Source organism: Macadamia integrifolia, unplaced genomic scaffold (assembly GCF_013358625.1).
Source record: "Macadamia integrifolia cultivar HAES 741 unplaced genomic scaffold, SCU_Mint_v3 scaffold947, whole genome shotgun sequence".
NCBI lineage: Eukaryota > Viridiplantae > Streptophyta > Magnoliopsida > Proteales > Proteaceae > Macadamia > Macadamia integrifolia.
In genome coordinates, this window is record NW_024870592.1 from 192,141 (window position 1) to 205,716 (window position 13,576).

At 35.8% G+C, this 13,576-nt stretch overlaps 1 protein-coding gene across 9 annotated transcripts in view; it reads right to left on the minus strand.

Annotated features, from left to right (window-relative positions):
• LOC122070568 (zinc finger CCCH domain-containing protein 1) overlaps window positions 1-13,576 on the minus strand; it is a 32,166-nt gene that overhangs the window by 8,191 nt on the left and 10,399 nt on the right. For 5 of the 9 annotated variants that reach the window (XR_006137851.1, XR_006137852.1, XM_042634752.1 and 2 more), the window contains exons 2-6: window positions 9,543-9,627; window positions 9,352-9,441; window positions 7,105-7,194; window positions 5,425-6,328; window positions 3,477-3,584 (exon numbers count right to left, since the gene is read on the minus strand). Coding sequence is in view for 7 of the 9 variants with exons in the window: in XM_042634752.1 (XP_042490686.1) it covers window positions 3,480-3,584; window positions 5,425-6,300 (981 nt within the window). In the remaining 2 variants the exon portion in view is untranslated. Of the gene's footprint in view, window positions 1-3,476; window positions 3,585-5,424; window positions 6,329-7,104; window positions 7,195-9,351; window positions 9,628-10,923; window positions 11,073-13,576 lie in introns of all 9 variants that reach the window. The other 4 variants (XM_042634749.1, XM_042634751.1, XM_042634750.1 and 1 more) reach the window with 4 other exon arrangements.

Consider the following 13,576-nt stretch of genomic DNA (forward strand, 5'->3'; position numbering starts at 1 on the left):
TTTTCTAGCCGAGAACATCCAAAAATGTCTCTAGATTGGCAACCCTTGTTATGATTTCATCTGCTATGTAACAGCTTAGTTGGTGTTTTGTGGGAAAATTGTCTACATCATCTTAGACCTGTGCCAAAAGCATCGTGCCATTTGGGCATAATTCTGATTTAAACACTTGCGAAAATCTTCGAAACATTGTAGGCAAAATTATTAAATTTGACTTTGGAAATTAACAAAATGTCAATGGCCATTGTTATTGGGGCATAATTACTATTTAGCCCTATTATGTGCGCTGCATGCTTGAAATACATACTTTAATCTTACGTTCTTTCTTCTCTAGTCGACTCTAAAATTTTTCATCCCCGTTCTCCACTAGCAGAGGCTCACTTCTTCCACAATGATGTCATAGACATGAGAGAGAGAGAAGAGAGAGAGAGAGAGAGAGAGAGAGGCAATTAAATCACCAAAATGGGCTTATTTTATTAGAAATAAGGATTGGATTGGGTTATGTATGTGTAAATCCTTTGATCCCATGGGTTTTCATTGTAATGGATCTATAAAATGGTTATAGACTAGGCATATGGGATTGGTTGATTGTTTTTATTTCTTTGTTATTTCAGTTACCTAATCAAATTAAGTTACATTATTATTTAAGGATTAGGTTAGGCCTTTCCTTTTTAGTGTACGAGTCCATTTTTGAGTCTTCTATATAAATTTGTATGAGGGCCTAGCATGGTATACAAAAATTCATTTAATGAAAAGCTTTAGGTGTTCCTCTTCTCCATTGAAGATCTCTCGTGTTTGATCCAATTGACAAAGACCAGATGGATTGTCCTTATGCTCATGTTCTTTTGCTGCCATTGTTCTACTGAATTTTATTCTTCTTCTTCTCTATTCACTGCCATTAGCAAGCTCACTCTATTTCTGAGAATTTTCTGCATCTAGAATCTTTGTTTCTAGAGGATCATATGCTACATGTGTTTTGAGATTAAGAAATCTAGCCATTAGATTCTCTCAAGATTTTGACCATATGTTCAGGAATCCTCAAGGTGAATTCGATTTGAGCTTGACCTAATTCTGGCCCTCTTGAGATATTTCTGTTTTTCCCATTCTGTCCCTACCCTCCATTATAACTATTGTTTTAACCTTTCTTCTTAAATCGATTCTGAGATTTAAGCAACTGCTTATGTCATACGCTCTTGAATCGATTGACCATTACAAACCCTAATCTCTGAATTCTGTTTGGCCTTGGAACTGTTTTATCCCTACTTTTATTACTGTTTGTTTCCTCATTGATATATTGATTTTCAACTTTGCTTTAGTCACTAATTCATAACTGATTTCAGTGTGAAACGATTACTCTATGTTCTCCTCCTGTTTGCTGATTTATGACCCAAGTACCCTTCTCCTAGATCTGCTAGGATTGTCCCGTATAGTATGAATTATTATTTTATTTAAAAATCTTGTCTATTGGCTAGTGTTTTGAGACTACATAAGTGGTGTCAGAGCATGACAGAGAATTCACCAAGGCTTCCGGATCCACCTGATCCGATGGCTCAACAGTAAACTGCTGAACAGAGAAATCTAAATGGCAGCCAAAGGAGCATCAATGAGAGGTTGTTAGCAATGGAGAATTGAATTACACCCATGGTTTTAAGTATCTCCGATACCGATACGATACCTTCCGATACATATCTTAAATTTAGTCTGCCGATACGATACACACCGATACGATACATTGAATTTTTTAAATCATTTCATATCGATATATATCCTACAATACATACCGATATGCATCAATACACCACTAATACACATCGATACGATACGACATGCCTCGATACGACTCTATGAAAAATATAAAATTGAGGTAAAATGTACGTTTCAATATGTATTGGTACGTATCGGTGAGTATCGATATGTATCGGTATATATCAGCACGTATCGGTGAGTATCGATATATATATATCGGTACGTATCGATACGTATCGGCGCTACGGTCATATAATGGCCAATATGGGTAATTTTTCAGAAAAAAACGATTTTTTGAAGGGTTGTTCCAAAGTTGCTGTCAGCCATATTTCTCTCTAACTAAAGTGGAAATCAAGGTTGGGAACAAAGATTTTACATTTATGGGACAACTACAAACCTTGAATTCTTAGTACGATACCCTCAATTTAGTGTTTATGCATAATACATGTTATCAATAGCTTTTTTTAACAAATTCTTTATGCAAAAGTGTTTAAAAAAATGTTTCCTATCCATTTATGTGTGTATCTTTAGCGTATCTTAGTGTATCTCCGATACGATACAATACCCTCTGATACGTATCTTAATTTTGGCCGACCGATACGGCGACCGATACCGATACTTTAATCCTTGATTACACCACTAGCAGAGGCTCACTCCGTACAATGATGCTGCAAACGGACGTTGGAGAGAGAGAGGGGGGGGGCAATGCATCCGCTAGAGTTGACTACAAGATTACAGCAATGCATTTGACAATTAGTAGCTGGTTTGCTCAGATTCGATGAAATTACAAAATCTAAAACTTCAATGCACCATTAGAATCCAAATCAGATACTAACTAAATCGCATTCAAGCACATGAACCCTGAATTTGCTGTAAGAACTAACTTATAACAGTACAAAATGAATTGGAGAGAAAAGGCCAACAAAAGGATTTATAACTCAGCTGATTGAGATTCAATCACATTGTCCAAAACAAAATATTGAAATTCGTAGTTTCCAACCATGGTTCAAAATAGATTTAGCAAAAAATCTTAAAATTCTAGATAATTTTCAGTGATCATTTCTGTGGAACCAGGAGAAGCTAAGACGAAAGTCTAATCAATCTAGGGATTGATTGTATGTTCTAACGAAAATGGTGGGCTGGATTGGCTCATTTTCAAGAGAAGAACACATTGTTGGCTAAGTGATTATTGAAATTTATGTAGGGACCTAAAAGCCTTTGGCATAGAGCTAAATATGGATTGCAATGGGAATGGTTGTAAGTCAAGACACCCAAACATTGTCAATTCAGCATTCAGTTAAAAAATATCAGCTTGCTTCTCAATAAATGGAACCTATACGAAACATTCTAGACTTGGAACGTTTTTATTCATTAAAATAATCATTCATCTAAAATGGACCACCCCTTCCTTTTTGTACATGTAAAATGGAAAAGTAAGTCCTATCTAGACTAAATTAGACACTGGCAAAGACATCCAAAATAGTTTCTTAAGCAACTCCGATTCTTTCGAGTCAAAAAGATCCTCAGAAACCTCCGTAAACTAAAATAGAAATAAAACCTGTTATGGATAAGAAAGTCAGAGTATTATATTCTCTCAAAGCTATTTAATCCCAAAAAACTCATGATCAGAAAACATCCAAATAATCTCTCCAGCCACACTTAAAAACAAAGGCATTCATGTCAATAAGACTCTATGGTCAAGGGAAGGGAACCCAAAAAAAAAAAATACTAACCCATCATTTCCCCTCTGCTGCCATCTTTTTCCTTATCTCATGAGCCGTGTTGAAGATCCCAAGAGTTGGTGTGTTGCACACGAAGCACTTCTTGTTCCTTGAATGATGCTGTGGACCAGAGGATGATAAACTAAAGTTAAACTTTAGCATAGGAAGCCAAATATTTGACTATACTTTTTATTGAAAATAAAATTTGTTTCATAAAAACAAGACAGGCAGTACAAAATTCCCAAGATAAGTTACATGGTTACAAGCGCAAGTCGGGTTCTACAAGTCCGATCAGCCCAACCAATTAATATTAGGATATGGAGACTTAACTAAATGGGCCTTCAAAAAAGGTATGGGTACATGAAAAGATTATAAGGACCATATATATGCAATTTCCAAGTAAGCAAGCAGGTTGATAGCCTTGATGCATTCATTATTTATATCCCAAAAAAAAAACAACAAAAAAAACTTAAATGATACAAGTCCACAGTTTATAGTTTATAGTTTATACTGTGTGCAGATGCAAATAATAACTGATAAATAACTGATCCAGAATCAAAACTACAAAAAACGGGTATGAATTTTGAGGAACCCAACACACCTTTTCATGCATACCCATGTCCATTCTTGTACAACAAAGGTAAATCAAGGGTCCATAGCATATTATCCAATGTCATTAGTTTATCAAACGATTTCACATTTCAAGGTTTATCCAGGATCATTACTAATTCGACTATTTCAGGTATTCTTACAAAGTTTTCTGCGACTGTGTATCATTATTAGGATCTTGGAACTCATTAGCTTTTAGGAGTCATGACTAGGACAATCTCTCCAACAAACTCCAGACACATAAATATTGAAGACGAGGGGAATTTTAAGAGAACATTTCAATGGTTTCCTATAGACGTAAACCCCAGAAAGCAGGATAACTAGATTGTTTCCATATTAAAAATGAAGTTGTAAACCTTTCTGCTAATGGTCCTTTCTGTTCTCAAATGGTTTCCTTTTTTAGCTAGATAGTTTCCATTTAAAGAAAAAAATGTTGTAAATTTTTCTGCTAATGGTCCTTTCTGCTCCCAATTGGTTTTTCCCTTTTATTTTCCAGAGAAATTAAGCATTTCACCAATATCAAAGGATATTTCAATCTGCCGTATTCACTTACAGTAGAACCCTCATCAACAAAGCAGTGAAGGTTATTACGGAAACAAAAGTATTTCTCAACAATTGACCAGGACTTATTTGATCCTAGAGAACTCAATCGGTATCCAAACTCCACAAATCCCCAGAAAAATAATTAAAATTCACAGTCCAATGTCCAACATAACCACAGCACAGCAAGTAGCCAAGTAATTTAAGGAAACTCAACCAAAAAACTAATAGTCAGTAGAATGTCTAGAATCCAAGAATTTCCACAGCAATGGCACCCACTCAATTTCATGTTAGGCAGACCTGGTTTAGGGTTATTCAACGGGTGAGCATTTTAAAAAATGAAATACAATTACTAAAGAGCCCAAATTCCAATTTGAAACTTTAAAACTGGTAAACCCAATTTAGAATTCATCTCTCACTTGATTGAAACATTAGGATCACATAATTGTAACAGATGCTGTGTTGCTAGCCCAATCATTGAAGAATTAGTTGTTCTACCTATATTGATGGATGAAGAAACCACCTTGAAGTTTAGAAAAGAAAGTTTAAACAAATTTTATTGTTTAAACCATTAACCCTATAACCGTTAAAGGCAGATGCTGAACCCTTAATTCTAACAAGTAGTGGAAAACTAGTTCAGCTTGATTCACCTTTTCTTTCAATGAACTAATTTCCTGACAATAATGATCAGGTGATCAAGTTTGTCTGTGAATCAGGCCACCATTTCTACCAATTGAAAGCATTAATTGAATTAAAAATAAAAATAAGAAGAAAAAAAATAAAATAAGGAAATTAGAAGAATAAAACTTGCCTTCAAAGCACAATGCTCACAGAAATAATGCTTGCACTTGGTGACTACAGGATCCACAAATGGCTGCCTACAAATGAAACATGCAAATGGCAATGAATCGTCCTCATCTTCACTCAAATCCCCTCCTCCTTCATCATCGGCGCCATCCCCTCCCATAGCTAAATTCCTTTTCCTTTCCTTCTCAGCTTCTTCCCATTCTTTCTCCATCTGCCATCCGGACTTATAATCTCCTCTATCATGCATAAACTTACATGCGTCTCCAAAGCCACAGTAACCAGTCTCCTTGTAATCCTTACAAATATCTGGTTGATAATCAAACCTTGCTGAAGACCTAATATGAGCAGATGCCCTCAGAGGGCCATGAGCTCCACTAGCCTTCTCTCCAGAGACAGTGTGTTCTCTTCGGAAGCCAGCCTTGTAATCAGTATATCCATGAATACCCTTGTACAACTTCTCATCCCCAGAAGGTTTGTGTTTCCCTTTTAGAGCTTCTTCTGCTTGCTTAAGAACTTTCTCTCGGAGTGCTCGTGCATCTTTTGAGAACTCGGTCTCAGTTTCTAAGGTTGCTGTGGCCCGACTATCATTTTGAACTTGAATTTCCTTTGAAGACTCAAACTGGAAGATAGGAGTGTCATGCTCTTTCTTTGATTCAACCGATATTGATCGCTTTGAAGACTCGGTCGAAAAGTGGAGTTTATTGTCAACCTTTGGAATCTTCTTCTGCTTGTTGATAAAACTCTCACCTTCTAAATTTTCTTCTTCATCGTCATCATCGTTTATTGTTCTCTTTCTGATGTTTTTGTTTTTTGAGGGTTTTCTGAAGAAACTGCAGACTTGTTCAGAGGGTTGAGGTTGAGGCTCACCAGAATCCGCCATTACCACAAATGGGACAGAAAGACTGGAACTGAAAATAAGACATAAATAAGCAATATAAGTCACAATTCGTGATGGCAACAGGGCAGGTTTTGCATAATCAAAGATGACTTAAATATCAGAAAAATAAATGGGGAAATCTAAAGAAAATAAAAAGGATATTAAGATCTCACATACAATTACAATTCCTTGTAACTTACATACAATGTTTGAAATTATTATAAATTTAGAATGTCTGATCTCTGTAATTATTTTTAATTTGTATGAGCTATTTTAATTTCTGATAACTAATACAAGGTTATTAGAATACAAGAACTTTAGAAGGCACATTTATATTCTAAATCCCAGACATAAATTTTTACGAACAGAAAAGAAAACCTAATTAGTAAGTGTCTTTTACATATAAAAAGAATTATCAAAGAAAATAACAAGCCCTTGCTTTCTAAAACCTAAACAGTAGCTCCTTACTACCACGTTCTAGATGCCACATAACAGAAAGAAAGAAAACCAATAAGACCGACTGGAATAGCATGACGTTTATATATTACGAACAATATCTTGAATAAATAGCAAGGAAAAACAATCCCCCGAAATCCCTTCCTCACAACGCATTTGAGACAATCTTTTAAATATTAAGTAATTTGCAATCTGCCTTTCCCCAACCCTCTGGCTATAAAATTAGCTACATTTAAAGAAAATCAAAACAAAGAAGGTAACTGAAACACATCATCATGTATTGTATTCCTTTACAATTCATCATGAAACATGATCTAGAGAGAGAGAGAGAGAGAGAGAGACAGAGAGAACCTTTGATACGATCATGTATCAACTGAAAAACCGTTCCAGCAACAACTAAGTGATGAGTTCCCTTTTCGGCAAGAGGAAGAATCCCACGGCCTGCAGGAAGGATGATTGCTGTGAGAACTGGCAAAATTGTAAGTGTTGACTGTATTTCCAAGGGAATAAAATATGATGCATAAGACTATTGGGGCTGGCTGGTCTGGTGTGGGCTGTGTATCGGGAAGGGTTAAGAGGATTAAAATGAGGGTGGGGTGGGTTGAGAGGAATAGGGGTGAGATTTGCAGAGGATTGTTCAAAGGGATTTGTGTGAGAAAAATTCAGGAGGAGAGAACCTGGGGGAGAGGGGAGAGTGACTGTAGGTGGGTTGCATAGAGAAGAGGGAGGAGGGTTCCAGCAGGCAGTGGATAGGGGTGCGATAGGCGGGGAGGGCAGGTGATTGCCACAGCCAAGGGATTGCAAAGGATTGGCATGGACGGGTTGGAGTCCGATACAGGAGTTGCAAGTGCGGCAGATTTCATGGACGGGGGGCACCGGTGCTGGGGTTGTTGCTGGAGAGAGGATTTGGGGGGTTGCAGGTGGTATTGAGGGTTTGCCGATGCTGGGGGATGTGGGGGTTTACAAGTGCAGGGTATGTTGCAAGATAGGTGACATCAATAAAAATTCGGCGCAATAAACACATATGACAATGATGCAGTACATGTTTAATACAGTTACTCTGCAACAATCCGAGAGCAAAAATACAGATTTATTCTGGTATTAAGAATGAACTAAAAGTGATTGTTAACAACTAAATTCTAATCTCTCATGCTTTAATGAACACTTAAATCCAATCTGATTTTCCAATTTGAAATCATTTCTTATAGAAATCATTTTAGAGTTAGCTAAGCCATCATCCATTATCTTTATAAATTAGGGGAGCACTTTGAAATGAAAAATGGATTTGGATTTGAAATCTTGTGTCCACATTTTGAAATGCACACCATCAAAAACTACAAAAGGAATGTCCATTGCGAGAGAAGATAATTTTTTTGCATCTTACGGTTCCCATCTTTTCTTAAACCATTTTTGTTGACGTCCATTACCGTTGTTGAAATTATATACAATATGTAAGATCAATTTTCCAATAATAAGAACTTAAAGGTAAGGTACTCCAAACCTGTTACGCAGATTCCAGCAGAATTTTATGATTCTGGTCATTCTGGAGTCCTAATTCTTCCAAATTTTAGAATCGCAAAATTGGGACATTCTAAAACAAGAAAACTGCTAATGCCCAGAATTAAAATCAAGCCAGACATATACCAAAAATGATCAATTAAAATCAAGCCAGATGTATCGAGAACTGAAGTGCTAATCAGAATTCCACATGCCCATAATAGGGCTATTTTCATCTCAATAAGAATGCAAGAGAGTAATTTGAATGTAGTTGTTCCCAGTTATTAAAAATAATGAAATGACAACTAATTGAGAAACTTTGAAAGTAAAATCTCACGCAACTAAGAACATTAACTCATGGCTGAGTCTAATCCAAATTGATTGCTTTGTTAAACCATGATGGGAAAAAATTGTACAGAGAAGACAGAGATGCATCCACTTCACTCTGAGAAATAACTTACAACAGAATTATGGAATGCGTAGGTTTAGGTTATTAACTACGAAATTATTATACCGTAGCTTAAAATCACATTTAAACAACGGTAAGTTACTGTAGTGTAAAATAATTCATTACTACGGAGTACAATATCGTAATAAAAGTATCTCATTTACTACAGAAATATTCCGTCGCATAATGTCAATATATACGACGGATGCTTGGAAGTGTAGTAAAAATTCTTTTTACCACGGAAATATAATCACGTTGTTAACAGTATATATATATTTTTTAAATAATTATATTTACATAAAAAATCCCTGTAATAATACATCCACGAAAAAAAATATTGGGCATATCTAAATGGTCAAAAAAGATATATGATAAATGAGCTACAAACCATGTGAAACAGCACAATTTTGTCTTCCTATACACGTGTAGAGAAAAAAAAATGAAAGCATAAATAGATTCATTTCACATTCATTAATCGATAAATTTGTAACATTTTGGAGGAGTCTTATGGAACTATACGAGTATGGCAAAAGATCTGTTCTGAAAGAATACCATACTGCTAAGAGAATCAACTAGAAGGTTTCAACTTTGAACCAAGTCATCTTTTTAAGAGAGAATATAGTGGGGTCAAAACTGATGGACAGAAATCTAACCTGTGAAGACAATGTATGCACGGTGGGAAGTTTATTTTTGGAATCCCTTAAACAGCTCGGGGAGTTCCAGATGATAACACCTCCCCACATCTACAGCATGTTGCAGTTACGGCTTAGTCATACAAAGGCATCTCTATAATACTGACATTTGACAAACTGGTGGAGAAAATGTTTGATGTGAAAAAACTCACAGGAGATATAAATCCATTGGTCATTGACATCTTTCCATTTGGAAGGCGTAACAGAAGAGGGCACTCCTTTGCAGATGGTATGTATCTGGTGACATACATAAAAAAATAATCATGTAACATACTATCAATTAAGATGGATGGTAGTATTTACCTATGACACATTTCAATATGCGCATTGGATCTTACAATTTAATCACAAGTAATTTTTAAACAGGGTGAGAAATAAACAAATTCCTTCCAAACAGTGATATAAGGATCCATCAAGAGGCAATGAGCTAGGTACATGATCACACATCAAAATTTCAGAAATAGCAGAATCGGACATAAGCAACCCCAATGGGTAGGGTTACAGGTTAATGACATCCAGATGAGCTTATCCCAAATCAACATGTGTGGTCGTCAGTTGTCACATGTTGTACTATAATGAGTGCCTGCACAATTCAATGTCCCCAGAATCTTCCATGGAAAATAACAAAAAAATCATTTATGAGGAGATGACAGCTTTGAGAACCAGAGAAGCTGTTTACAATATCCTTTTTAAGGAAAAGCCTAGTGAATAGGTTCCAAACTCATGTATAGTATAATATGTTAAAGTTCAAACGTTTAATAACCTTTCCCAGCAATTACAGTGTCTCCCTTTATAATTCCTCCCTTTTCTTCTTCAAGGGACATTAAAGTTACTGGAACCCAACTTTTAAATTCTGAGAATTTATTTCTAATTTATGGTTGTCTAAAATACAAAGAGGAAGGGATTTATAGTGCATGCTAAGCCTTTATCACAACCAAGCCCAAAGCCTCCCCCTTCTCCAGGTACAGTAGAAAGAAAATTCAAAAGATTTGATGGTAGTGTGCGGATCCTATGCTACAAGTGATGTTCAAGTATACTTGTAGAGGTTCTGCTATAGTGCCTCCAACAAGATCAGAAGTAGGAGACAAACAATCAGACATCAGCAAAGCTTCTTCCTCCCTAGAAAGGTATATGAAGAAAAAAATTCTGACAAGGCCTATAGGAAACCTTATCTTGGTTAGGTTCAGATCCCAGGCGCGTTAACTGAATGTTTGGAGTGAAAAAATAAAAATATGTGTCTTTCAGGCTTGAGAGGCTAAGGGATTGAATTTCCCTTGGAAGTGTAGTATATATTTTTCCCTCTTTAAGGAATGGAAGTAGTTCTTCTCTCCTTGTGTGCGTGGGAGGGGGGTGGGGGGATGTGCCACTGTGGCTAGCTACCCCAAGAACTCTAGGACTTAATGGAACTACATATAATTAATAAATAATAAATGCACCTTAAGTGTAAGAGGTGATAAGATCCTGTAGATCTACCTATCAAAAAAATAAAAAATAAAAACTGCAGCTCTTGTGTAACTCAAACAAAGACCTTACCAATGAAGCAATAGCATCTTCTTAAAAGTGCTTCTGAAGTCTTCATGCAGTTAAAACTAGCTTTGAACAGTACTCATTCTCTCTCTCTCTCTCTCTCTCTCTCTCTTAATTGTAGTTCAAAGCCCCATGTGGCATGTAAGGTCGGCTAGCTGACCAAAAGAGAAAAACTAAAGGTTATAGATATAGGGTTCATAGTTTCATACCCCTAGACATTTTTATCACACATAACTGGCCAAAAAAAAAAAAATGTTAAATCATAATAGCCACTTAATAGATCCTTCTGGTGCCAAGGATGCATAGAAGACATGCAACCTTACAGTTTTAGGAGGGTTGCATCAACCAATTAAGAAAGAGACATGAACCCAAGTTTATAAACAAAATCAATGGCTGCAAGCGTTCAGCTTACAGTAATTTTTACTAAAGACGAGAGCTTGAATACAACGTGACCCTTGACATCGTAAAGAGCATTAATTGTTTTTCAAGCAATCATCTACGTAGATGATAATGTATATTGACTCTATGGGCAGAACTCAATTCCATGATTAAGATAAGAGTGAACACCTATGCTAACACATAAATTAAGAACATATTAGGAGACATTCTACAAGAGTGGTCAATAAACAAGTCAAAATTCTCTCTATACTACAGTAAAGACCAAGTTTTGGAATCAAAAGGAAATAACCATTGACCGCCTTTACAAAGCCATTTGAATAACTGAGTTTTCATTTCTAGAAACATAATTGAATGCTTCATATTCATATAACTAGAGTTACAGAGTGTTTCTTCAGAAGCCACTATTGAGCTTTCAAGACTTGGAAATGGTGATATGTTAAATGTGATGCAGATGCTTCAATAATGTTATTGAAATTAAGCTCATCATTTAATCTACAATGGCAGAGGAAATGAAGGGAAGCAAAAAAATAAATTACAAACAAATTAACATTTCCAAATATTAGATGAGAGATGTGAGTTATTCCAGTGGTTATATCTTCTTTTTGCCTGTTACCCTGCTCTTTAAGGTTTGTTTTCCTGGATCTAATAGAACTTTCTCCAAAAAAAAAAAAAGAGTACTTATCTCAAAATCGAAAATTTCATTGAGCTCATAAAATTAGCAAGAAAAGATATCTCCCCCACCGATTAAAACCCCAATTCCAAAAACCTAGGCCACATAACCCTTCACTGTACAGTGCCATTAAGTCATTCACTAGTTGATCAAATAGACACATTTCAAGCACGCTCACCCCTAATCCGACGAGCAAGCTGGATATCTAAAGGTAGAAGAAAGGTAGAAGAAGAAAACAAAGGATGAGAATAAATAATAATTATTTATTACTTACGCTAACAAAGCATCAAAATGGAACCTGCAACGGCGGAAAAGAGAATCAAAAGGGTAGCCGATTACCGAAGGCGGAAAACTGCAACGGCGGATGAATCACAAAGAACCTGCAACGGCGGAAGAATCAAAGAACCTGCAACTGCGGAAAAATCCTTCTCAGCAAAATCTCAGAACCTGCAACTGCGGAAAACTCAGAACCTCACCGTCGCCGCTATTTTTCTCCAAGGTTTGATTGAATGAGATCGTATCTTGAAGGGGAATGTGGAGAGACATAGAGTGAGGGTAGGGTTTTGATCGTATCTTGAAGGGGAATGTGGAGAGACATAGAGTGAGGGCAGGGTTTTGATCATATCTCAAAGGGGAATGTGGACAGACAAAAAGTGAGTGTAGGGTTTTGACCGCGGGAGAGAAACCCGCCTTATTATGCCTTTTCAGGGGGAACAGTTTATCAGGAAATGTATTTTACTTTACTTACGAGAGCATATACTACGGATAAATTTAAGTGTCATATATAATTAACTATATACTACACTCCATTAACTCCTGTCGTATAAAATATATTAAACACTACAGAAGTTTTAACAATGTCGTATAAGTATCTACTTGTACTACAAATATTATATATAATTTACTATATACTACGGAAACATTTTACCGTATTATATACTAACCAGATACTACAAAATTTATAAAATCGCCATATAAATTAAGTATATACTACGGATATTGTAACCCTGTTGTATATAATTAAAAACTATACTACGGTAAAATGTAACCGTCATATAAGATTACCTTTTACAATGGTAATATTTTACCGTAGTATATACTCACTAGATACTACGGAATTTATAATACCGCCGTATAAATTAAGTATATACTACGGATATTGCGACCCTATCGTATATAATTAAAAATATACTACGGGAAAATTTAACCGTCATATCATATCATCTTTTACAATGGTATTATTTTACCGTAGTATATACTCACTAAATACTACGGATTTTTTAGTCTGTCGTATATGATGATTTTATATAACGCTATTTTTATACCGTAGTATATGGTCTCAATTACCATGGTATATAGTTACCGTAGTAAAAAAAGTGTAGCAATTGACCATTTTTAGTGATTATCATCACCTTCTCCTCCACTTGCCTTGCCTCTAGTTCCTCTCGGTGTAACAAATCTATAGATCCCTATATTCCTGCGAAGCTTCCCTGGTTGGAGCGATAATGGTTTTTTAATGTTTAGATGGTCTGTGCAAGTGAGTGAAATTGTTTAGGATCACATTTTTTCTTAGCAAATCTGCTGCATTTT